General features: G+C 44.5%; 1 protein-coding gene across 2 annotated transcripts in view; it reads right to left on the reverse strand.

Annotated features, from left to right (window-relative positions):
* The window catches only part of MAGI3 (membrane associated guanylate kinase, WW and PDZ domain containing 3), a 501439-nt gene that overhangs the window by 89283 nt on the left and 385554 nt on the right, over window positions 1–26602 (reverse strand). For both annotated transcript variants that reach the window (XM_040337467.1, XM_040337468.1), the window contains exon 14: window positions 17697–17889. In XM_040337467.1, the coding sequence (XP_040193401.1) occupies window positions 17697–17889 (193 nt within the window). The remainder of the gene's footprint in view (window positions 1–17696; window positions 17890–26602) is intronic.

Raw genomic sequence — 26602 nt, forward strand, 5'->3', positions numbered from 1 at the left:
CAAAGACCAATCAATAATTACAAACTCTGGTAGAGTCCTTACTTAGAGTAGTAACCAAAAGTTTTATACAATAAGATAAAATGAAGCCAAGAAAGCAGCCTAGTAATGGACACTTCTGATAGAGTTCATGGAATAATTAGGGACATTCCCACTAATTGGAAGATTTATATGTCCAAGAGGGGCTTTTCCAGGAGAGGTATCATTCGCAGTGCAGTAACCGGAATTCTCCGCCTGTGGTGACAGTCTCGGCAGTAGGAGATGGCTTTGCAAAAATGGCCATTTTGTGGGTGTTTTTCCTGTCCTGGCACTTCAGGGACTCAAGAAATAAGGTAGGTAGTCAGGAAATTAGATGCATAATTTATGCTCCTTAAAAGCCCAAGGGCGCCCCTTATATTTTGGTCTCCTCCATGCATCTAGGCTGTGAAAAAGTCACACACACACATGTGGTATCTCCACATTCGGGTGCATAACAGAATGTGTTTTGAGGTATAATCCTAAGTGTGCCAATGCCGTGAAAAATAACATGTTCAATGAAAAAAAAAAAAAAAAAAGACAACTTTAAAAAACTCACTATACCACTTAATACCCTGGGGACTGTCTACTTTGCAAAAAGGGGTCATTTGTACTGTCCTGGCATTTTAGGGCCTCAAGAAATGCGATAGGATGTCAATACATCAGGATTGATACATTTTCAAATATATATATATATATATATATATATATATATATATATATATATATATATATATATATTGTAATGTTTGGGGGACCAGCTTGATCGCAGGACACATGCTTTTTAAATCAAAACTGAGGTTTATTAAACTTAAATGGCTTAGCAGCAGCAAAAACAAAATAAATAACAGTCTCACCGACTTGTACAGCTCAGAACTGCTATCGCAGTTAAACAGTCCTTGCAGGTAAGTCCTTCAGTAGCAGGCTTTCAGGCAACACACTGCCAAGTCCTTTCACAGCTTTCACAGCTTTCCTTGTCCACCATTCACCATGCATTGGACACTCCTACACTCCTTCTCTCTCACCTGCACTTCCTGTCTGCTTTAAACTACTTCCTTAGGTGCATTTACCCTTTCCATTCCCTTAAAGGCACCACAGTCCAAACAGAGGGGAAATATAACGTCCTTCCAGGACCCAGCCACGGCGTCCTGTACATATCCCCCCCCTGTGCCCCAACGCCAAGGAGGTGGAGGCAACAGTGGAGCTCAAACAATGGACTCGGGAGAGGGCATCTGCATTTTGATGCAGTCTCCCGGGCCTATGCTCCACTACAAACTTAAATTATTGGAGCGCCAGGAACCAACGTGTAATCCTGGCATTAGTCCCTTTACCTTGCCTTAGCCACGTTAAAGCGGCATGATCAGAAATTAACCTAAATTTCCTCCCCAAGAGGTAATATCTGAGGGACTCCAGAGCCCACTTAATGGCCAGACACTCTCTTTCAATAATAGCATAGTTTTTCTCCGCTGGTGTCAACTTCCTACTGAGGAAGACTACTGGGTGCTCCTCACCATGAACAACCTGTGATAATACAGCTCCCAATCCTACATCGGAAGCATCAGTTTGGACAATGAACTCTTCAGAAAAATTGGGCGCTATCAAGACAGGGTGTTGGCACAGTGCTGACTTGAGCTCCGAAAAAGACTTCTCGTCGTTGAGCCTCCTGGGCCTTTTGCAAATGCTCCTTGACTAGCGGCATCACGGTTTGGATCCTTTCCTGCATTTGGGAGACATATTCCAGGACACTCTTATGCTGAACAGGTTCACTTTCCCATTTCTCTTTAACCACGTCAAGAAGTCCGCGAGGTCTCCGCCCATATACCAACTCAAAGGGCGAAAACCCCGTGGAGGCCTGGGGCACTTCCCGGATAGCAAACAGGAGAGCTGGTAACAGGCAGTCCCAATCTTTCCCATCCCTTTGTACTACTTTCTTGAGCATAGACTTAAGGGTCTTATTAAAGCGTTCCACCAACCCGTTCGTTTGGGGATGGTAGACCGATGTGCGTAGCTGTTTAATCCGGAACAGCTTGCAGACATCGGCCATAACCCTTGACATAAACGGGGTACCCTGGTCTGTGAGTATTTCCTTGGGGAAACCAGTCCGTGTAAACATCTGGAATAATTCCCAGGCAATGGCCTTTGAGGAGGTATTCCGCAGGGGTAGCGCCTCAGGATATCGGGTGGCATAGTCACCAATCACCAATATGTAGGAGTGACCTCGAGCTGACTTTACCAAGGGACCCACTATATCCATGGCTATCCTCTCGAATGGGACCTCAATTATGGGCAGAGGGACCAAAGGGCTCCGAAAATGAGTCACCGGAGCAGTCAACTGACAGGTGGGACAAGAGGTACAGTATCTCTTTACCTCTGCTTTCAGACCTGGCCAGTAAAACCGGTCGGTGATCCGTGCCTCAGTTTTTTCAACTCCCAGGTGTCCCCCTAACACATCGTCATGGGCCAGGTCCAGAACCTTTCGTCTATATTGTTGGGGTACCAACAGTTGCTCTACCACAGTTGCTCTACTCCTTGGTAACCCGATACAGCAATTCATTATATATTGCAAAGTGTGGCCACCTCTCATTCGCACCTGGCTCTTGGGGAACCCCATTTACTACTACAACTTGTTCCCGTGCATGGGCCAAAGTGGGGTCCTGCATCTGAGCAGTCCCAAATGCCCCCTGGGGAACACCCAAATCCGGCAGCGCAGGGGTAGAGGCCACTTCCTCATCCTCTTCCCCCAGCATTACCTGAAGTGGGGAAGGCTCCTCCCCCTTAGGGTTTTGATAGGTCTGTGGACAACATATCTTGACATCCTCAACAGTATCAACACTACTTTCATCACCATTAACCCAATCATTAGCATTTTCCTCATCTGGGTCCACATTAACATTTGTCAGTTCAGGGTTATCCCTCTCAGCAGCAGGAACAGGGGGGCTAGTTTCTCTCCAGTCTCTGAACTGTTCTCCTTGTTCCCACAGTTTTGTAAACAATGGACAGTCTCGTCCTATTATAACATCATGCACCAAGTTCTTTACCACCCCCACCTCTTGAGTAACAGTGCCACATGCTGAGGAGATAGACAACGTGATGAGCGGGTACTCTCTAGTGTCCCCGTGAATGCATACCACCCGTAAAGTTTTTCTTACCGGACCGATCTTCCCAATCACTCTAGGATGAACCAGGGTTACCATGCTTCCAGAGTCCAACAAAGCCCGGGCAGGGAGGTGGTTCACTTGGACTTCACACTCAAACTTTTCCTCATCCAGGTCAAGGTGTGTGGTGCACACTTTATGAGCACAAAAAGACCCCCTCCGAAGAACCCCGCATTCCATGGGCTCCTCTTGCAGTGGGCAGTGTGTCCGGGTATGACCCCAGGAATGACATCGCCAACATTGTACATCCCCTCCTCTCCGAACAGGAACAGAACGCTGAGGAGGTACCGGGAGTGACTCTTGACCTTCCGGGTGTTTGTCCCAGGGCTCCTTGGAACATCCTTTCGAAGGGCAGCAGTTGGTCGAACAGGCCGTGGCAGACTGGGCCCTATGCGCTTGGTAGGTCCGAGCAGGTCCTCCACCACTGTATATCGTTCCACCATCTCAACAAGGAGGTTTGCTGTTTTGGGGTCTCCATGGCTGACCCACCGTTGAAGGTCATCTGGCAGGGACCTCAGGTATCGGTCCAGCACGACCCGCTCCACGATTTGGGGGCCAGACAACACCTCAGGCTGCAGCCATTTTTTTACTAGTTGCACCAGGTCATGCGTTTGAGACTGGGGTGGCCGATCTGGATGATATTTCCATTGGTGTACACGTTGGGCCCGAACGGCCGTAGTCACCCCCAGACGAGCCAGAATTTCTGCCTTTAGCCTTTGATAGTCTTTAGCATCATCTGGTGGCAGGTCAAAGTAGGCTTTTTGAGGATCTCCAGTGAGAAAAGGAGCAATGAGGCCGGCCCACTGGTCCTGAGACCATCCTTCTCTCTCCGCTGTCCTCTCAAACGTAGCAAGAAATGCCTCTACATCATCGCTCAGGGACAATTTCTGTAGAAAATGGCTTGCCCTCACAGTCACCTGGTTGCCAGGGGCAACAGCCGCTTGTTCCCGAACCTGAGACAGCTGCTGCACCGCTTCCTTTAAAGCCGTCACCTGAGCCTGCATAACCCCTTGCTGCGTCGCTTGCTGGGCCGCCAACAGGCGAGTATTTTCTTGCTGCAGAGCCAGCGCCTCTTTGTGGTAAGTTTGTTATGCCTCCAGCTGGGCTGCTAAGCGCTGATTAGCTTCCTCATGGCGAGTCTGCGCTTGCATGTTAGCCAAGGTCAGCTGTTTAATTAGCTCCTCCATTGCTTCAACTTTCAATGTTTGTGCAGCTTTAACCCAGGACATAAATTCAATGTACTGTCTCTTTAAATGTCAGTTCAATATAAAGTCCAATGCAAAAAGAAAAAAAAAAGTTTTTTTTTTTTTTTCTCTTCTTATGCCTCTTATTCTGTCCTGCCCGCATTCGAGCACCAGTGTAATGTTTGGGGGACCAGCTTGATCGCAGGACACAGGCTTTTTAAATCAAAACTGAGGTTTATTAAACTTAAATGGCTTAGCAGCAGCAAAAACAAAATAAATAACAGTCTTACCGACTTGTACAGCTCAGAACTGCTATCGCAGTTAAACAGTCCTTGCAGGTAAGTCCTTCAGTAGCAGGCTTTCAGGCAACACACTGCCAAGTCCTTTCACAGCTTTTCATAGCTTCCACAGCTTTCCTTGTCCACCATTCACCATGCATTGGACACCTCTACACTCCTTCTCTCTCACCTGCACTTCCTGTCTGCTTTAAACGACTTCCTTAGACAGGTGCATTTACCCTTTCCATTCCCTTAAAGGCACCACAGTCCAAACAGAGGGGAAATATAACGTCCTTCCAGGACCCACAGCGTCCTGTACAATATATATATATATATATATATATATATATATATATATATATATATATATACAGCCCTCAAAATTTCACTCTTTTGCTCCCTTTTTGCGAGTGGAATTTATTCCAGGGCGAGTGAGGAGCGGGGGTGAACCAGGCTGACAGTTTCCTGGCTGAAGCGATCAGCCAGGAAACTGTCAGCCAAAGGACACAGAGAACGGCAGGGCTGGACTGCCCTGGCACCGCTTTGAGCCGAGGCTGCAGCTCTCTCTTTCTCCCCCTCTTGTATCACACACAGCGGGCATCTTCCGCTGTGTGTCATGGAGCAGGGTTTGCAGCGGCGTTGCTATGGGGGTGCGGACCGCACCAGGTGACACGCGCCAGATCGATGACACCAGGGGCCGGTACTGCAGGGGCAAGAGCGGGGCTTCAGTCTCGGGTGTGATAGCGAGTGGGCTACTACAGTGTGTGTCGGCATTTGCCGACATCTCCTGCAGGGTGTCCCCGGGTCCCCAGCGCAGCGATCGCGACGGCCGACACTTTAGCAACTCCCATCTGTCCCAGCCGGCTGCCTGCATGTTAGCAGTGTCAGAGCGCCGGGAGATCTCCTTCTAGTGTGTGTCGGCATTTGCTGACATCTCCTGCGGGGTGTCCCTGGGTCTCCAGCGCAAGGATGGCTGACACTTTAGCAGCTCCTATCTGTCCCAGCCAGCCGCATGTCAGCCGTGTCAGGGCGCCAGGAGATCTCCTTCCCAGGTTCCTCCTCTGCTTTGGCGTGTCTTCTGATGGGACGGGAGGAGGAACCTGGGAAGGAGATCTCCTGGCGCCCTGACACGGCTGACATGCGGCTGGCTGGGACAGATAGGAGCTGCTAAAGTGTCAGCCATCACTGCGCTGGAGACCCGGGGACACCCCGCAGGAGATGTCAGCAAATGCCGACACACACTCGAAAGAGATCTCCCGGCGCTCTGACACTGCTAACATGCAGGCAGCCGGCTGGGACAGATGGGAGCTGCTAAAGTGTTAGCCATCAATCGCTGAGGACCCGGTAACTGATAACCGGTAAGTCTTCGGCTGAGGGTGGCTTGGTTGGGGGAATAAGAGAATTTGGGCAAGAAGAGGGGTTCAATACTGAAAGAGGGGAGATGTGGGGATTATTTGTGCTGAGAGGGGGGGTCTGTGCAGGGAGGGGGGAATGGGGGATGATTTCTGCTGAGGGGAAATCTGTGCAGGGAGATGGGGGGGATGATTTGGGCTGAGAGGGGGGATCTGTGCAGGGAGATGGGGGGGGATGATTTGGGCTGAGAGGGGGGATTTGGGGGGTAAAATAATTTGTATAAGGAGGAGTTTGGGGGGGATTTATACTGGGACGAGGGATATGGGGGGCATTTTGTACTGAGAAGGGGGATTTGTGCTGAAAGGGGGTATATGAGGGTGATGACTTGTGCTGGTAGGGGGAAATGGAGGGGAAGTAATGTTCTGAGAGGGGGTATTTGTACTGGAAGGGGGCATATGAGGGTGAAGATTTTTAAGAGGGGGAATATTGGGGGGGATTTGTGCTGAGAGGGAAGGAGAACGAGGAATTGTGCTAGGAGGGGGTATATGGGGGCGAGGGGCACTCTGCACATAGTTATTTAGACGATGGGGGGAGGGGTGGGGTGTTTTACCACACCAGGTGACACCAACCCTAGTGACGCCACTGGGGGTTTGTGTTTGGCGGCGCGATGTGATAAGGTCTCGCCCCCCAGCTAATGTGATAGTAGATTGAATCGGTGTTCTGCCTATCACATTAGTCGTCTAGGGGGGCGGGACCTTATCACACAGTGCCGCCAAACACAAACCCCGCTCCATGACACACAGCATAAGATGCACGCTGTGTGTGTGATACAAGAGGAGGAGGAGAGCGCTGCAGCCTCGGCTCAAAGCGGCGCCAGTGTTTGTGTGAGGTGAGTCTGAAGTGAAGATGGGGCACAGTAATGCGGCAATTGATGGGGCAAAGTAATGCGACAATTGATGGGGCAAAGTAATGTTGCAATTGATGGGGCACAGTAATGCGGCAATTGATGGGGCACAGTAATGCGGCAATTGATGGGGCACAGTAATGCAGCAATTGATGGGGCACAGTAATACTGCAAGTGATGGGGCACTGTAAGGCTGCAAGTGATGGGGCACAGTAAGGCTGCATTGATGGGGCACTGTAAGGCTGCATTGATGGTGCACTGTAAGGCTGCATTGATGGGGCACACTGAGGCTACACAGATGGGTACTGATATGCTTTATGTTACTATTGTTAAAGTTATTAATATTTATTTTTGGAAATTAATTCTGCTTAAAATATTTAACAGTGTAATTTCATGAGATAATTTACAAGGGCGTGTTTAGGGGCGGACTTAGGGGTGGGGCAGGGGAGGTGTTGGGTGGGGCAACTGGTGGCGAGTAAATCTTAAGGCCTGGCTAGTGGCTTAGGACTTTGAGCCCTGTATATATATATATATATATATATATATATATATATATATATATATATATATATATATATATACATATATACACCATAGTGGCTCGCGGGGTCGCGACTTTGCAAGGAGACTTCATCATGACTTGGAGCAACTTACAACGCGACTTAAAGTTGCCTCCAAGACAGGCGACTTTGGTTGTGGCCAATCACAGAATAATCAGCTCTGTGGGAGGGAGGGGTTTGTCTGAGTAAACTATTTTCTTTTCCTGTAAAGTTCAGTTAAGACAGTGATCCGACGTTGGTGGCAACTTCCATTGAAAACAATGGGCTAGATTCAGCATTGATTTACGCCGGCGTATCTATAGATACGCCACGTAAATTCAAAGCTGCGCCGGCGTATCTTCTTTCTGTATTCAGAAAACAAGATACGCCGAAATTAGCCTAAGATCCGACTGGCGTAAGTCTCTTACACCGTCTTATCTTAGGGTGCATATTTACGCTGGCCGCTAGGTGGCGCTTCCGTCGTTTTCAGCGTAGAATATGCAAATGACCTGGATATGCCGATTCACAAACGTACATGCGCACGGCGAAATGTTTTACGTCGTTTGCGTAAGGCTTTTCCCGCGTAACGTTGCTCCTGCTTCTATGAGGCATACGCAATGTTAAGTATGGACGTCGTTCCCACGTCAAATTTTGAATTTTTTACGTCGTTTGCGTAAGTCGTTCGCGAATAGGGCTGGACGTAATTTACGTTCACGTCTAAACCAATACGTCCTTGCGGCGTACTTTGGAGCAATGCACACTGGGATATGTACACAGACAGCGCATGCGCCGTTCGTAAAAAACGTCAATCACGTCGGGTCACCACCCATTTACATAAAACACGCCCCCTCATCCTCATTTGAATTAGGCGCGCTTACGCCGGCCCCATTTACGCTACGCCGCCGTAACTTAGGAGGCAAGTGATTTGTGAATACAGCACTTGCCTCACTTACTTACGGCGGCGTAGCGTAAATACGATACGCTATGCCGCCGCAACATTGCGACAATCTACCTGAATCTAGCCCAATGGGTACATGTTGCCTAGAAGTTGCCTTGAAGTAGTACAGGAACCTTTTCTGAAGTCAGAGCGGCTTCAGTAGTGTACATTAAGACGGCTCTCATTCACTTCAATGGAATTTCTCATGTCGTGTGACTTGGGGCGACACAAGTCAGATCCCAAGTCGCTGTAGTGTGAGGCGGCACTAACTTTATGAAGAAATATTATTTATTTGCAAAATGTTATAACAAAAACTAAGAGAAAACATGTTTGGTTTCTTTTTTCAAAATGACTGCTGTTTTTTTCCTTTATATAGCAAAAAAAAAACAAAAAACAGTATTGATTAAATACCACCAAAAGAAAGCTCTGTCTCAAAACATAAAATTATTTTGGGAACAGTGTTGCGTGACTGGACTTGCAAGCTTACTGTGCTGCTGCTTCTTTTCCAAAATGTCCACTATTCAGATATTCCCTTTGTTTATGTTATGATAGTAACCAACTTTCCATCAAGTCCATTGATCTGCATTGCACACAACCTTTCATGTTTGCTGTTAGGTCAGCAGCATGAGCTTTCATTCTCATCTCCCTGCCTACCAGCTTTGGTCAATTGAAGGCGATCAACATAAAAAACGTCTATTACAGAAGTTTCTGATTTATATCATCTGTGGCATCTGAGCAGCCTGCCCTTTCCCTCTTTGCCTATCCCAATAATTTTACAGCGCTGCACTGAATGTGTGCATTTTTGCTTGTGTCTTTAAAGTGAAGCTTCAGAAAATTATTGTGAGCAACAAACTGACAGAGAGCTTGCTTCATCTGGGACCCTGTATCAAGCAGAGTACCACTGATTTCATACCTCCTAACAGTCCTGGATTCTGCAGGACTGTCTCTGGATTCTAATACAGTCTCAGTGTCCCGCAGATCCAGGCGGTGTCCCGCTGCCACTCAAGCTAGCACCCATCCTTTAAAGCATTGTCAGCATGGTGCCGCTAATAGAAGCCTGTAACCACACTCAGTCCCTTGCCCCGGGCTCTGTCGCTAAGCCCTGCCCAGTCCTTTATTCCAGTGTAAGTAGTGAACTCAGTGCAGAAGGGGAAAGCAACTCCTAAATTCCAGGGTAAGCAATGAACTCAGCAGTGCAGCAGGGGAAAGGGGAGGTGTTTGCTCTCCACAAAGAGGATATGAAAAAAAAATTGTTGCTCTACATAAAGATGGCCTAGGCTATAAGAAGATTGCAAGACCCTGAAACTGAGCTGCAGCACGATGGCCAAGACCATACAGCAGTTTAACAGGACAAACATACATAAAGTTCCGTCAGTGCCAAGACTATCAGCCATATATGTGGATATGTCACGCTGGAAAATATTAAATAAGCTAAAAACCCCTGTGCAGCTGCCAACCACTGGAAAAATTGATAACAAGGAACAAAAACAAAGAAGCTGCGCTCACTGGGTATAGCATTAAAACTAATAATCCTTAAATATGGTAAACAATTAGTTCATTGCACCATAACAATTTCAATAGACAGCAACTGCTGACTTGCCATGGTTGACCAAAGAAGTTAAGTTCATGTGCTCATTGTCATATCCATAGGTTGTCTTTGGGAAATAGATGCATAAGTACTGCCAGCATTTCTGTAGAGGTTGAAGGGGTGGGGGGTCAGCCTGTCAGTGCTCAGACCATATGCCGCACACTGCATCAAATTGGTTTGCATGGCTGTCATCCCAGAAGGAAGCCTCTTTTCCCCCGTTTAAAACGTTTAATAAAATCATAAAACAAAAATAAAACTCACATTTGGCAGATAATGGTCATGTACTGCATCCACGAGTACCGAGCTCCTCCTGCTGTGGTTAGGATGTTGGTATACCTAATGCTCCAATCCATACATGTGTCGTCACGTCACATGACTTCATCAGGGGATAATATGGCTATTGAAGCAGTTTAAACCTGTGGACAATTAATATGTCCACATGCTACAAGAACATGTCCACCGGCCAATCATTTAATAGTTTAAACCTGTGGACAATAATATGTCCACAGAATAACATGTCCACAGAGAAGGAAGCCTCTTTTAAAGATGATGCACAAGAAAGCCTGCAGACAGTTTGCTGAAGACAAGCAGACTAAGGACATGGATTACTGGAACCATGTCCTGTGGTCTGATGAGACCAAGATAAATGTATTTGGTTTAGATTGTGTCAAGCATGCGTGTCAGCAACCAAGTGAGGAATACAAAGACAAGTGTGTCTTGTCTACAGTCAAGCATGGTGGTGGGAGTGTCATGGTCTGGGGCTGCATGAGTGCTGCTGGCACTGGGGAGCTACAGTTCATTGAGGGAACCATGAATGCCAACATGTACTGTGACATACTGAAGCAGAACATGATCCCCTCCCTACGGAGACTGGGCCACAGGGCAATATTCCAACATGATAACAACCCCAAACACACCTTCAAGACGACCACTGCCTTGCTAAAAAAAGTTGAGGGTAAAGGTGGACTGGCCCAGCATGTCTCCAGCCTAAACCCTATTGAGCATCTGTTAGGCATCCTCAAACGGAAGGCGAAGGAGCGCAATGTCTCTAACATCCACCAGCTCTGTAATGTCATCATGGAGGAGTGGAAGACATGTGAAGCTCTGCAAACTCCATGCCCAAGAGGGTTAAGGCAGTGCTGGGAAAATAATGGTGGCCACACAAAATATTGACACTTTGGGCCCAGATTGGATGTTTTCACTTAGGGTGTACTCACTTTTGTTGCCAGTGGTTTAGACATTAATGGCTGTGTGGCGAGTTACATTGAGGGGACAGCAAACTTACACTGTTAAACAAGCTGTACACTCACTACTTTACATTGGAGCAGAGTGTAATTTTTTCAGTGTTGTCACATGAAAAAATGTAATAAATAAAATAAATGTGAGGGGTGTACTCACTTTTGTTAGATACTGTATGTCTGTACAACTCTTGTTTGTGCTACTGTAGGTAAGAAGTATTTTGTGAATACCGGGAATGCAACATATGCATATGTGGTATATACTGCATGTAGGTTCAGATCCCCCCCATACTTGAGTGTACCATAGGTTGCTTTCACACTAATCTGTTTTCCTGCATTTTTACTTTGCTAAAAACACACAAAAGTGTTTACCTTTAAATCCTATAGGATAGTCCGGCGTGCTGCATCTTTCGTGCAGTTTTTAAAATCACAGGTTTAGGCAACCATAAAATGCATCTAGAATGTAGCAAAAAAGCATGTGTTTATAACGTGTTTTTGCAACGGAGCAGTGTGAAAGCAGCCTTAGTCACACCCACTTATCGCCACAGCGTGAGCAGCATGCTGTATGTCCTCTTTTTCCCCCTCGTGTGTCCCTCATTTTTAAGTCCGAAGTAGGAAGGTATGTGATTCTATAAAATGTATGACTAAAAGGCTGGGAGAAGTAGACCAGTGGTTGTCAACCTTGTAAGATTGGGCCTAATAATTTTCTTCCAAAGCTTTCTATGCTCAAACAGTAAGGCCCCTTTCACACTGGGGCATTTTTCGAGCGTTATTCGAGCGAAGCCTCCTCTGCAATCCCAATGTGCTGGTAAAGCACCGCTAAGACCCTAAAGTTTTAGGGCTTTTTGCAGTGCCTCAGTGTGAAAGGGTAAGGCGTTTTTACAGTGCTTTTAATTCATTTCAATGGAGAGGAGCATTTTTGGAGCATTTTTTTTGCCTGTTCATCTACCTTTATGGATGCTCATACATGTTGGGCCAGATTCACGTAGATCAGCGGATCTATAGATCCGCTCGATCTATGTGATTTAAGATCCGCTCCCGCAAGTTTGAGAGGCAAGTGGCTAATTCACAAACCACTTACCTCCAAACTTGCGGCGGCGGATCCTAAATCCCCTGGCGGAATTCAAATTCCGCCGCTAGGGGAAATGTACTATTTAAATCAGGCGCGTTCCCACGCCGATTTAAATGCACATGCGCCGTCCGGGGAATTTCCCCGCGTGCATTGCTCCCACTGACGTCACTAGGACGTCAGTGGTTTCAACGTGAGCGTGACTTGCGACGCGCTTGTTTGTGAATCGGCGTACGCAAACGACGTTAGAAAATTCAAATTCGACGCGGGAACGCCGGCTATACTTAACATTGGCTGCGCCTGATAAAAGCAGGGGTAAGTATACGACGGGAAAGCCGCTACGGAAACGTCGTAAGAAGACTGCGTCGGGTCCGCGTACGTTCGTGAATTTGCGTATCTCGCTGATTTACATATTATTCAAGGTAAATCAGCGGGAACGCCCCCGGCGCCATTTTTAAATCGAAAATAAGATCCGACAGTGTAACACAGTGTAACACTGTCGGATCTAAGCCCTATCTATGCGTAACTGATTCTATGAATCAGGCGCATAGATAGGACCAGTGTAAGTCAGAGATACGATGGTGTATCTGTAGATACACTGTCGTATCTCTTTGTGAATCTGGCCCATACTGTTTAATTTTCCCAAGCATTGATGAGGGAGGTGGGAAAGTGACATCCCCTAAAACATGTTAATGTTGTGAACATTTGTGTTTGAACTTGAATATTATGGTAAAGCTCTTCAAACCTGGATTACTCATCCTTACCACAACCCTAGGTGACAGTGAAGGTGTGTACAAGCAGCCAGCCTAAAATTTCCATACTCTACATTTACACCATTACCACAATATTTGATAACAATAACAAGGATATAAGTAATCATACAAAGAATCCTAAGGATCCCAGCACCTCTGATCTACTTTCCTAAGGGACATACACAGAAGGCTCTAACAGTATGTAATTCCGTATAGGTCGTCCCCCTCATTCATACACCTGTCAACTTCCCCGGTCTCTGTGCTAGTCTTGTAAACCGTGAGACTGCTCCACTGCCGCAGGTGCAGAGTGGACAGTGAATAGTCTTTCCTCCTGACAGTCAGCTTCCGAGACACTGCGAGTGCATGCCCTCAGCTTAAGAGTTCACCCCAGCACTCCTTTTCTAACACTGCTCACCACTGCCACTATTGTCCAAGACTTTTCTCATCTGCAAACCTTTTCCAACACTGCTCACTTGTGCAGCCATTGGCACCATCTTTAAACACTACTTACCCTCTGCATTACCTGCCACTATCTTCCAACTTTGCTCAGCTTTGCATCCCTAGCTACTGTTTTTCAACACTGCTCACCTCTGCATCCCTGGCCACAATCTCCAGCATTTCTCACCTCTACATCCCCTGCAACCCTCCTTCCAGCATTGCTTACCATTACATCTCCTGCCGCCCTCTTCCAACATTGTTCACCTCTGCATCTCTTGCCTTCCTCTGCCAAGACTGCTCATCTATGCATCCTCTGCCATCCTTCTCCAACACTGCTCACTTACACATTCTCTGATACTCCTTTCACCTCTACATCCCCTGTCACCCTATTCCAACACTGCATACCTCTCCATCCCCTTCCACTCTGTTCCAACATTGCTTACCTCAGCTGGGTAAGCCCTCAAAACCCACTCAAAGGTAATTTAATGGCCCGGCACGAGATAAGAAAAAAGTTTATAGAAGAACAACATGTCTGAAAGAGCAAATGCACAACAAAAATTAGCTGGCAACATAAGAAAAAGACATTATTCTTAGAAAAATTCAAGTAAACCTTGACTTTCCAAAAGTAACACCTGAGGTCTGCTAACTTAAAGAGAAACTGAACTCTAGAAGCTGCCTCTAAAAAAGAGACAGGCAGGGGGCACTAGTCTCCCTGCAGATGATATTACCTCATTATTGACTTACCGTGCCTTGTTCTGCAGTTTCTTTGTTTGGAGGCAGCCATCTTGGTAGAAGCAGGGTTTTGCTTTCTCATGACAGAGCCTCCAGCAAAGAGAATAACGAGCAGCACAGTAGTGACACTACTAAAACTCACTCCAATCTTTCTAAGACTAGCAGCCTTAGATCACATGCTGCAGATACATAGCTATGAGGCTATAGGTATAGAACTGACTAAGCGCCCTCACAAGTACACTGCAATTTTTCAGGAGGAATTTCGGGCAAAGGGCATTTCTAATTGTTCTTTATAACATAGCAAATCTTCACTTTTTGAGTTCAGGTCCATTTTAATATTTTGAGAAAAAATGTTCAGTGTGAGAATTCTATCTCTAATAGGGCTTACGCCAGCCCCATTTACGCTACACCGCCGTAACTTAGGAGGCAAGTGCTTTGTGAATACAGCACTTGCCTCTCTGACTTACGGCGGTGTAGCGTAAATACGATACGCTGCGCCGCCGTAACAATGCGCACCCCTACCTGAATCCGGCCCACTGTTTACATTTGCAAGCATATGGGCATATATTACTGAATGCACAAGGCTTGCATTTGAAAGAATACGCTTTTATGTGTGAACGCAAGTACTGGCCTTACACAACTATATCTGTGTACAGAGTAGTTTGTAATTAATTTATATTGGCAGGAATAAGCTGCAGCTGTGGCTCCCAGAATTCACAAATGTAGGGGAATGTTACGCTGTACACCTGCAAATATGTCCGTATGCATGAGCCCTAAACAATCCAAAAGTACTAAGGCTACATGTATTGCTTTTATTTTGTAAAATATGTTGATCACATCTAGAAGACAAAAAAAGATAAAATCTACAGTCTAAATGTGTGGCCTTTTGAGCTTGGGTTTTTAGATTACGTTGGGGCAATTTTTCAGTACAAACTTACTGAATGTAATCGGGCAGAAAACTTCAAACATTTTTGCTTACAACCACAAGATGTATGTTTCTTAATAAACAGAAGACAATTTCTTTGGCAAAGCATCCCATTTGTTTATAGGAGATAATTACATTGATGTTTTCCAAAATGTTCCATCTTCTGAAAAGTAGCGTAGACGACACCTTAAGGCTCCCACTGGGCAAAATCATTTCTCATCAGCAGACATACTGCTCAGAATATGAGGTTTGGAAAATTCGCTACATTGATTTAATCTGTGAGGCACTATAACATATACCAGCCAAGAACAATGCATCACAATTCCTTTTATTGAGCAGATCACTGAAAGTCTCCAAGCAGCTTACTGCAGTGAGCAATGCAGAAAGGTCACAAGGAGAGCTTTGCCACAGAACAGAGAAAAAAGACAGCCTTGGATGAAAAGATGTTGTGAGCCATAAAAGGAAACAATAAAACAGTATAAAAAAAAAAAAGAGGACCAGTCAAGGTTCAAAGCATACCTATCCTGGATATGCAGAAAAGCAAAGTACATGTCTACATTGTTTGGTTTAAATTAACAAAAATATGTTTATGTAGATCTTTATGATACTATGAAAAATATATGTTTTTGTAATTCATTTGACTGTCATGCTGAATCTCAATAAAAGTAAAAAATTAAAAAAAAAAATTAACAAAAATATATATTCACTAATGTAAAATTTAATTTGATAAGTTTTTAATTATTGGCCAAAAGAACATATTTATTATCCACTCTGGAGTCACAAAAAGGGGTCTGAAATATCCCGAGTTCAAGTTAATTGCTGCAGCTGATAAGTTACCAATATACCAGCTACCACTTGAAGCAATTCCCCCAAAATGAACAGCAACAGTGTATTCTTTCAATGGGAGAGATTTAAATTATGTGAAAACAAGGTGATCATTAGAAGCATCCCTGGCAGAGTTATAGTTTGTCCCAGTCCCTGCCACTTATGTTGGCCAGCTTTGTCTATATGTAAATATGAACAAATATATAAAAAAGTGAGGTGAAATGAAATACTGAATAATATCATGACACATATTAACCATACAACGGCATCACAATATAATATTTTATATTAGAACTTGATTTGCATGATATGTTCTCATAGACCACTATATCATTGCCTCCTTATGAGAATTTGTTTAAGTGAACTAACCCATCTCAAATCAGGTAAACTCCACTTGAACTACTTTCCATTTATTGTTTAGTCTATGACAGTTTGCATGAACCATATAAAAAGGAAGGCACACTACATGAGGAAAGCAGTCCACATTACGTTGGAGCAGGGAACATTACATAGGCACAGGGAACATTACATTGGGCACATTACATTGTACAAGGGCACAGTACAGTACCAGTTTTCTTCATATGCAGAGCACTGCAAGGAAGCGGCTGTGATGAGTCCACTTTTGGCGTGCTATTCCCTGCTGACCCCTCTCCCCCTCCTGTCTATCTCAGGTAATGTCACATACAAGCACCTGGGATGAACAGGAGGGGCCGGTGGGAACAGAGTGACACGGCTAGTACTATTACAGACGCTTTCCTGCCTAGCTCTGCATGTGTTGGCAGAAGGTATGCAATATACCTGTCAGCTGCCTGTGACTGACAGGTAGATTGCGGCAGAACCCAGGAGGACTTCTTGCAGAACCATAGGGTTCGGTGGAATCCCAGTTGAGAAATCCTGCACTAGTTAGAACAGCACTATACAGAGGGGCTTTGATGAAATAGTGTGGTTTTTAGCAAAAATTGTTAGATAGCGTAATAATTTTATTTGTTGGCTAGCTGAAAAGTGTGCTGAAAAATACATGATGTTTTGTTTTATCGAACACAAAACACCCCTGAGAACTCTGATTATTAGCCATTTTTCATCAATTTGAACAATATTCCTTATTTAGTGTACACTAAAATGTCAACACTATTTGGATGACATTTATCCTGTGAAAGCGCCATGTATCACATTATGCAGTGGTATGGTTTTTATGTGACTGCTTTCAAATTTTTGTATTCATCGTATTGCATTTGATTTCTATTCAGCCTCTTTCAGCCACTTCCTGTCTACAAGCACTCGCTTTAGTGAAGCAGTATGACATGTTTTTAGGGTGGGTTTCCAGATAGTGACAACAATGAACTATTCCTGAACAAAAGAAATTATCATGGGTGCCTTTAGTCTACCTGGAAGACATGTGACAGGGCAAAGAATGGTCACTCTATAAAAGGAGGACCTTCATTGTAGGATTACCAATAATTATTTTAATAAAAACTGAAAATGTAAAGAGAGTACAACGTAAGTCTAAAAGCGCCCCGCTAGTGGCCAAAAAGTGCCACTAAAACAATGGTGAATCACCGCTAAAACTAGTGGTGCTTTACCATTAATGGACCCGCCGCCCCAATGTGAAAGTACCCTAAAAGAAAACCCTGACATGATTAGTGGGGCTAATCATTCCGTAAGCTTTACCTCTTGATGAGATAACATTCAGAAAGTACACTCAACAAAAATGAAATAATCCATGTTCACAAATATTCTTTACACTGAACAGTATACCAAGAGTCTAACCTGAGTAGAAGATCTGCCTTCTCACGGTAAGCAACACGTGACCATTACGAGCAGCGTTTGTCATTAAATCCAGGACCTGCTTGTGGGACTTTCCCTTCACAGGCACACCATCAATACAGATTAGCTCGTCTGCAGCACGAAGTCGTCCATCTTTTTCTGCCGCTCCTAAAGGAATAATGGCTCCGATATAAATCTGCAAACAGAGAAGGAGGAGACCAATAATCACAACCTTAACTGAAATACACATGGGTTAGTATCAAAGGGGTAGGCAACCTCGCATGCCAGCTGTGGTGAAACCACAAATCCCATCATGTATCTGAGAGTCATGTCTGTAGCTATCAGAGTATTGCAACGTCTTATGGGATTTGTAGCATCGCATAAGCTGGAGTGTCCAAGGTGCCAACCCCTGGTATACAGAATAGTATCAGAATTATTGAAATACAAGCTTTTCTAACAAAAACAGTTAAATCTGAAGAAAGTATGGACCTTGTCTGTTTCGCAGTAAAGGGCAATATAATAAACTTCCTTTGAAGAAAAAAAATGAAAAAGATGCAGAATTTCTTATAAAGCTGAACTTACCACAAAGTACAGAAAAACCTTGGTTTGCAGGCATACTTTGTTCCAGAAGCATGCTTGCAATCCAAAGTACTTGTATATCAAAGCATTTTTTTTACAGGGTATAAAAGAGAAGAGAGGTGCCTCTAAGTGTAGCAATAAGTTGCTAAATGTTGTACCTTCATTAAATGTAAACATATTGCTACACTTAGAGGCTCCTCTCTTCTTTTTTTATACTCAGTTGTAACATGACGCTACTCTTATATCAAGACATCGCTTGTATATCAAGGCAAAATGTATTAAAACATTTTGCCTGTCTTGCAAAACGCTCTCAAACCAAGTTACTCTCAAACCAAGGTTTTACTGTATTGAATGTAGATTGCAATATAAAGATGAAGTTTATTTTGCTTTTACTGCCCCCCTTCACATTTTTGTCATCATGAAGAAATTGTTAAATAGAACCTGTTTTCATTACATACCTTATCTGACATCACAGGGTCTCTGTGCTTCCCTATGCAATGCAGATCATGGTTATTGGGAGGTGCTAGAACAGTGCTGTACACAACTTCCTGAAAACATCACAGCACCCTGCCTCTACATACCTTTCAAGAGCCCTCGGCCATGATGCAAGCAAACAGGCTGTCTCTTGGGAGGAGTAATGCAAATATCACAATGCCTTGATGAGCGGATGTCAGTCTGAAGAAGTGGATGGTCCCAAGCAGACTGCATTTTTATGCAGACCATCCTCGGTTATACCAACATGTGCTGCTGAGACTATGACTGAACAAACTGAAATCCAGTGAATGAAAGGGCTGGGAAAGAAATGGGCAAATGAACCCCGACGTCTTCCAGCCAGGAAATGAGGCAAGTTTTATGAGAAGCTCAGAGTGTGCAGTAAAATCAGGGTAAGAAATCTTCAGTATAGTAAAGAAGCTTGTACAATTCTGCAAGACTGAAGTGAAGGCCAGAGTTCAGCTTTAAAGCTGAACTCCAGACAGATTAAAATAACACAAATTAATTAGTGCTGTCAGTTAAACGCGCTATTAACGGCGTTAACGCAAACCCACGTTAACGCCGTCAATTTTTTTATCGCGCGATTAACGAGGCGGCGTTCGGGGGTTATACCGGGATGATGCCTGCAGCCGCAGGCATCATCCCGGTACCGTTGTTTAGAGCGGGCGATCGGCTATCCAAACATAACAACCGATGCGGCTAAAAGCCGCTCGGTTGTTATGCCGGAGGAGCGGGAGGGGACATCCCCCCCTCCCGCCGCCTTTCGCCGCTCTGACCGGGCCTCCCGTCCCACCGGGAGACCCGATCCTCCATCCGGCGCCTCCATCGTCCAGGCGGAGACTGACACTAAGCCGTAAGCGGCTTTGATTCAGTCTCCGCATTGAAACCACGGAAGCGACGTCATGACGTCACTTCCGGGTTTCTCGGCTGCCAATGGCGCCGGATTTTAAAAAGTACACAGTATTCAGAATCGCCGTTATCGGCGATCTGAATACTTTGAAGTGCAAAGGAGGGCTCGGAGGTCTTTTAGACCCCCGATCCCTCCATAAAGAGTACCTGTCACCACCTATTGCTGTCACAAGGGATGTTTACATTCCTTGTGACAGCAATAAAAGTGTTCAAAATGTAAAAAAAATTAAAAAACACAATTTAATATTAAAAAAAAATAAAAAAAAAATAAGAAAACAAAAAAACATTTTTTTAAAGGGTGAACCTCCTTAATGGCGCGATTAATCGTGAGTTAACTATGACATTAATGCGATTAATCGCGATTAAAAATTGTAATCGCTTGACAGCACTAAAATTAATGTATTTATTAATACATCGTAAAATCCATTTATTTTATAATGCAACTAATGTAAGCACTTACATTTTATTTGGCTCCTTGTTGCTCCTCCCACAGTAGGCTGGGAGAGGGTAGAACTAAGAGCCAATCATGTATGCTGTCTGCAAATATGCTAACATGGAACAAGCTGACAGGTGGAGAGTGTGACAACACTGAATAAATGACACTTTGTTATATTGTAAGGTAGTGAGTGTACAGCTTGTATACACACAGATCCCAGTTCTCTCAGGGAAGAGGAGACAGATCGTGTCTTCATACTTATGCTGGCCATACACTATACAAAAAATCAGCCGAAATTCGGTCGTTCAGACAGTTTGTTCGTTTTTTCGAACAGTTAATGGGCACAAAATCGATGATCGTTGGGACGTTTTTGAGCCGAAAAAATGAAAGAGAAATTTGAACATTTTCTGCCGAACGAATGATAAATCGAAAGGTTAATGCGTCTCCCATCCGAAACTTTCTGCACTAGGTATATGTAAAAAAAACGAACCCATTTTTTTTTATTAATGTCCACTGAACGATTTATTGGTCATTACATGATGGCAATATTGTTTGCGCTCACGGCCGAAACGATTTTTCGTAGAGTGTATGGCCAGCATAAGTATGAACACCAATCTCTCTCTCATTCCAGTCAGTCCCACCCCCCCACACACAGTTAGAACACACCTAGGGAACACAGTATACCCCTTGATCGCCCCCCTAGTGTTAACCCCTTCCATTTAAACCAAAAAAATTGGTGGCAACCAGATGAGGAGTACAAAGACAAGGGTGTCTTGCCTATAGTCAAGCATGATGGTGGGAGTGTCATCATTTAGGGTTGCCGGCAATGGCAGTATCTGAATATGTGCGGCACCGCACCGGTTTCCAAAAGTAGTTCCTGTACTGCTTTTGGCGATTTCCAGGTGTGACTTCCATTGACATCTGTTCAGCAACCCGCACAGATGTCTCCGAAATCGACCCCCGAATTTCAAGCAGGATTGAAATCGTGCGAGTTCAGCTGAACTTACACAATTTCATTCCCACAGTCAGTGTGAACATGGGCTAAAGGAAACAAATCTATTCTCACCTTTTTTCTTTTCTTATAGCCAAGCATTGAAGCCTATGGTCTGTCTTACAACCCTATCTTACAGTTTGTTGTCCATCATATTACTGCCACCACACCTCCATCTTTAGAACGTTACATCCAGCAAGCTTTACTCTGTACTCCATCATAACAGAAAACACACATGACATTGCAGCATATATCATACAACAAAAATTCAAACAAATCAACTGCATTTACATTACAGAGACCCCCATACACATATATAGTAGTATCTTTAGTGTTTATGACTGCTAGCTTCACATTTCTTTAGTACAATGCTGCCTTCTAAAGACATATTACAATATTCATACTATAGCAGCCAAACCAATGTGCCCTTCCACTTTATTAACCTTCTCAATATTTAAGCACTTTCAGCAGCTGATTTAACTACTTGCTAAGTATGCAGCTTTTTTATCTTTTATTCCTTGCCTATGTTCCAGCTTAAGCTGAGACCAAGACCACTGTCACAGGTTTTCTGTTCCAGGGTGGCTCCTTTCTCTTATGCCGCGTACACACGATCATTTTTCGGCATGAAAAAAACATCATTTTTCGTGTTCTGAAAAACGACACATTTTTTTTTCGAACATGCTGCATTTTTTAATGACGTTTTAAACAATGTCGTTTTTCGGGTTGTAAAAAATGATCGTGTGCAGCTAAAACGACGTTAAAAACTTGCGCATGCTCAGAAGCAAGTTATGAGACTGGAGTGCTCGTTCTGGTAAAACTACAGTTCATAATGGCGTAAGCACATTCATCACGCTGTAACAGACAGAAAAGCATGAATCGTCTTTTACTAACAAGGAATCAGCTAAAGCAGCCCCAAGGGTGGCGTCATCCACATGGAACTTGCTCTTTATAGTGCCGTTTTACGTCACCACGCTTTGCTAGAGCATGTTTTTAAAATTATGGTGTGTGGGCAACGTCGTTTTAATGATGAAGTTGGAATAACTTCGTTTTTTCTACATGCCGAATTTTTTTTTTTGCCATCTGTGCCCCGTTGCGGAGATTTCCTTCACTTCTTGTCCCATAGCCAAACATGAAGTGAGAGGAAATCCCTGCAAATTAAGGGAATTCCTTGGGGACCCCCAGGTCACCAGAACTAGTGTCCCTATTGGAAGATATACCCGTATTACTTTTCTGGGGACAGCCCAAAATGTGGGATTTTCTTTCACTTTTAATGATAATGGTAAACAGAACAAATAGAGAGGGTGAATCTCCTTAATGGGGCACAGACAGCAATAAGAACTGACAAGCATTAAAATCTCTCTCCACTCTTTTCAAAACTAAAAAAAACTTTCTAACTTTATAAACTCTGAAGACCAGAAGTTCAGGGAAGCAGCACTAATATAGCAGAAGCCAACAGCATTGAAAGCTGTAAACTGCAATTGTTTTCCCTAAAAACAGTGAGGGTTTATTTTACTACTTTAAAATATTTTTTTTTGATAATCATTCACTACAGGGATTGCCAACCCATTGATCGTGATCTACCCATTGACCACAGATGGGTTTTGGGTAGATCACGAACACGTCCCTGCGTCCCTGCATTGCTGACCCTGTTCATTCCCCCACAGCTGTAGAGTGTTGCAAGCGCATGCTCAGCCAATCCTAGGCTGCAGAGGCAGCCCCTGTCCCTTGCATACATGCTGCTGCAGGGCGGGAAAGTTTCCACAATACCGTGGGCAGATTTGGGCTCTTATTCAAGCACCCCAAGCTCTTCCACTGAGTGCAGTGCATGCTTCCCCACCAACCCTCCTCTCTAAACCAAGGCAATTGCAAATGATATCATGTGGGAAGAGGGCTGTCGGGGATCAGTGCCAAAACTTGAAGCTCTACTATGGCAGCTTCCCGGCACCACTCTGCATAAGGGAAGCCTTCCTGACCTCTCAGTACTGTGTCCTCTCCTGACACCCCAGCCCTCCAGACCCTCCCTGTTCCATTTTCTCCTGACCCACCAAGATCATACCCCCTCTTAAACCGCCAGTACCATACCCTCCTGACCCTCCAGTACCATACCCATAAACCCCCTGCACCATACCATCCAAACTGCCTCAGCAATGTGCCCTACTAACTCCCATAGTACCGTGCCCTCCTGACCCCTCAGTACTGTACCCTCCTTACCTCCCTACACCACACCTTCTTGACCCCCCTGCACCGTACCCTCCTGATCCCCCGTTCTTTGATCCATTAACCTCTGACCTGCTCACCCCTGTCCTCTGCCCTTCTGATCCCTATACACTGCTCCTCATACTGGTGACCTTTGTATGCTACCCTACCTACTACTGACCCCTTTACAGTGCCCTATATCCCTCTGACTTCTGTACACTGCCATAAATCTTACAGACATCTGTAAGACATTGCTCTACATAATACTGACCTCTGTACACTACCCTAAATACTACTGACCTCGGTACACTGCCCAACATACTACTTACACTGACCAAAAGTCAAGGCAGAGAGCCAAGCCTAAAACTAGTCAAAAAAATCAGTCTGCAGTACCAGATGTTCTGCTTTCATGATGAACTCTGGCATCAGCCTTGTGTTTCATTCAGAAATGAAAAAAATTCAGAATGAAAGTGAATGCAGAGTTTCAGGTAGGCTAAGTTTATATTTCCATAGTGACTAAGATTTTTCTTAGTTTTCTTCATGCCAACTTTACATATTTTTATATTGGGGGCTTGCTAGGCAATTATTTTTTTTTTAAAAGGGTGTCATACCTAGGTGATCTTTGATCCCTTCCATGTTGTCCAGGTAGATCTCCACCAATCAAAGGTTGCCTATTCCTGAACCACAGGATCCTAATCTCCCCCCAAAGGTATAAACACACCACAGTAATGAGCCAATAGAGCACTGGATCAGGAAGTAAGGCTGGTATATACCCTGGAAGTTTATTAGTTATGCCAAGTTGGCATGCAGGTGCCTAAAGCTGTCTGCTGTGTAGTATTAGCGGCTCATAAAGTGTCCATGTCATTAGAGATGTATGGGGCTGCCACCGATGGTCTACGCGTGAAAACGCAGAGCCGGAGTCCACGGCCCCGGAAGAAAGAGGGGTTGAAGGTGGACGCGATGAGAGAGAGGGGACATCGCTGACATCATGGACTTCTTCTGCAGGTAAGTGGCACATAATGGGCTACTATTTGATGCATAGTAGCCCATTATGCCTCTACTTTGCAGGGAACAAAGAGGAAGTAAAACCCATCAGGGTTTACTTCCTCTTTAAGATGACATGCCACAGCTTTTGCATAATAGGATACCTTGAGGCCTCCTTAGATGCGTACCATGGGTATCCCAAGAGGTTGTGGAAAGTGTACTGTCATTATTGACTAGGCGAGAACCTTATGCCGCATACACACAATAATTTTTCGGCATGTAAAGAACAATGTTTTTTAAAAATGTCATTTAAAATGATTGTGTGTGGGCTTCACATCATTTTTCAGGTTCTGAAAAACTACAAAAAACAAATTCGAACATGCTGCATTTTTTAACAACTTTTTAAACTATGTCGTTTTTCGGGTTGTAAAAAATTATCGTGTGTGGGCTAAAACGATGTTAAAAACCCACGCATGCTCAGAAGCAAGTTATGAGACGGGAGCGCTCGTTCTGGTAAAACTACCATTCGTAATGGAGTAAGCACATTCATCACGCTGTAACAGACAGAAAAGCGCAAATCGTCTTTTACTAACACCCCAAGGGTGGCATCATCCGCATGGAACTTCCCCTTTATAGTGCCGTCGTACGTGTTGTACATCACCGCGCTTTGTTAGAGCATTTTTTTTAAATGATCGTGTGTGGGCAATGTCGTTTTAATGATGAAGTTGGAAAAAACAACGTTTTTTCTAGATGCTGAAAAATGTTGTTTTTTACATGCCAAAAAATTACCGTGTCTACTAAGAAGTAGGGGGTGAAAAAAAATCATTGTTTGCAATTTTGAGAAAGGAAGTAGGTAGAAATGACATGGCAGAAAGTGGCTGGTGAGGGTAAGGATCTGCTTTAAATGGAGTCAAATCCCCAAAACAAAGAACCACATGGCCTTTTGAACTCACATTGCCTCATTAAATAAGGTGTATAGAATGGGTATAGAAAAGTATTACCCCCAACCCCCCTAATAATAATAATGGTAAATACCGTATTTATAGGAAAGTTTCAGGGGGAAAAAAATTCACAGCCCTGCGTACTGTATAACACGCATGCACAGTTTACCCTCTATTTTCAGGGTAAAAAAAGTGAGTGTTATACGCCAATAAATACAGTAATCACATTATGTTGCTTTGTAGCCTGAAATGGATACAGACTGTGGCCCGGATTCACATACATTGGCGCATATTTATGCCGCTGTAGCGTATCTCATATACGCTACGCCGACGTAGCGCAGAGAGGCAAGCACTGGATTCACAAAGCCAGTGCTGCCAAATCTGCGCTGGGTTTCCTATGCGCAAGTCGTCATAAGTGGAAGTGCGCGTAAGCCATGCAAATGAGGCGTGGCCCCATGCAAATGCCGGGCGCAAGTACATTCGTGAATCGGCGTATCTCCCTCATTTGCATATGTGCATAGAAAATCAATGGGAGCGGCAAATGCGCCCACGATACGACGGTGTAGGCAAGTTACGTCGGTCGTAGGAAGCCTATTTTTAGGCGTATCTCAGTTTATGGGCGCATAGATACGACGGCGCATATTTGCACTTACGCTGCGTATCTCGAAATACGTTGGCGTAAGTGCTTTGTGAATCCGGGTCAATGTTTTTGTTTTATCTAGCTGTATTTACTCAATCTGGCTCTTTGGTTTGGGGACCTTAGATCCAATTGCTCTATATTCAAATTCTGGATGATGGTACGACTTTTTAAAGTGTTTATGGATCTTTACTTTCAGAGGTTATATTTCAAATTAGTAATTAGGTGGATAACACACCTGGGTCCTGTAGGGTGGTCTGTGACAGGAGCCGGGTTTGGCTTTTTCCACCCCCTGTGCCCCTCACACCCCACCCACCAATACTCCAATAGTCAAATTGGGGAGTATCCTCTGATTATATATTGAATTACCCTAACCCCACTTATTTTTTTGTATTATTTACGGTGTGACCTAAGCAACCTCTTTTTGTCAATCGCTGTGGCCAAGTTTGGATATGAGGTTGGTAATGCCCCTTCCGTCCTTAGCTTGATCTACCATCAGGCTGGACTGGATAACCTCAACTTTTCCAGACTCCATGCTCAGTCTGCCCAACGCAATCACAATTGCGAGGACACATTGAGTATCTTTTGCCATCTTGAGTGTATGCCACCAGCCCCGTTTGGGCCAATTGTTGTCGCAGTTCGACACATGTTGACGAAATCAGAGGCTCTTGGTTTTACCTCCTATATGCCCCCAGTGTTTACAATTTATTGCCCCAGTCCACCTTGGTGCCCATTACCCATTGG

This window comes from Rana temporaria, chromosome 2 (assembly GCF_905171775.1).
Source record: "Rana temporaria chromosome 2, aRanTem1.1, whole genome shotgun sequence".
Lineage (NCBI taxonomy): Eukaryota > Metazoa > Chordata > Amphibia > Anura > Ranidae > Rana > Rana temporaria.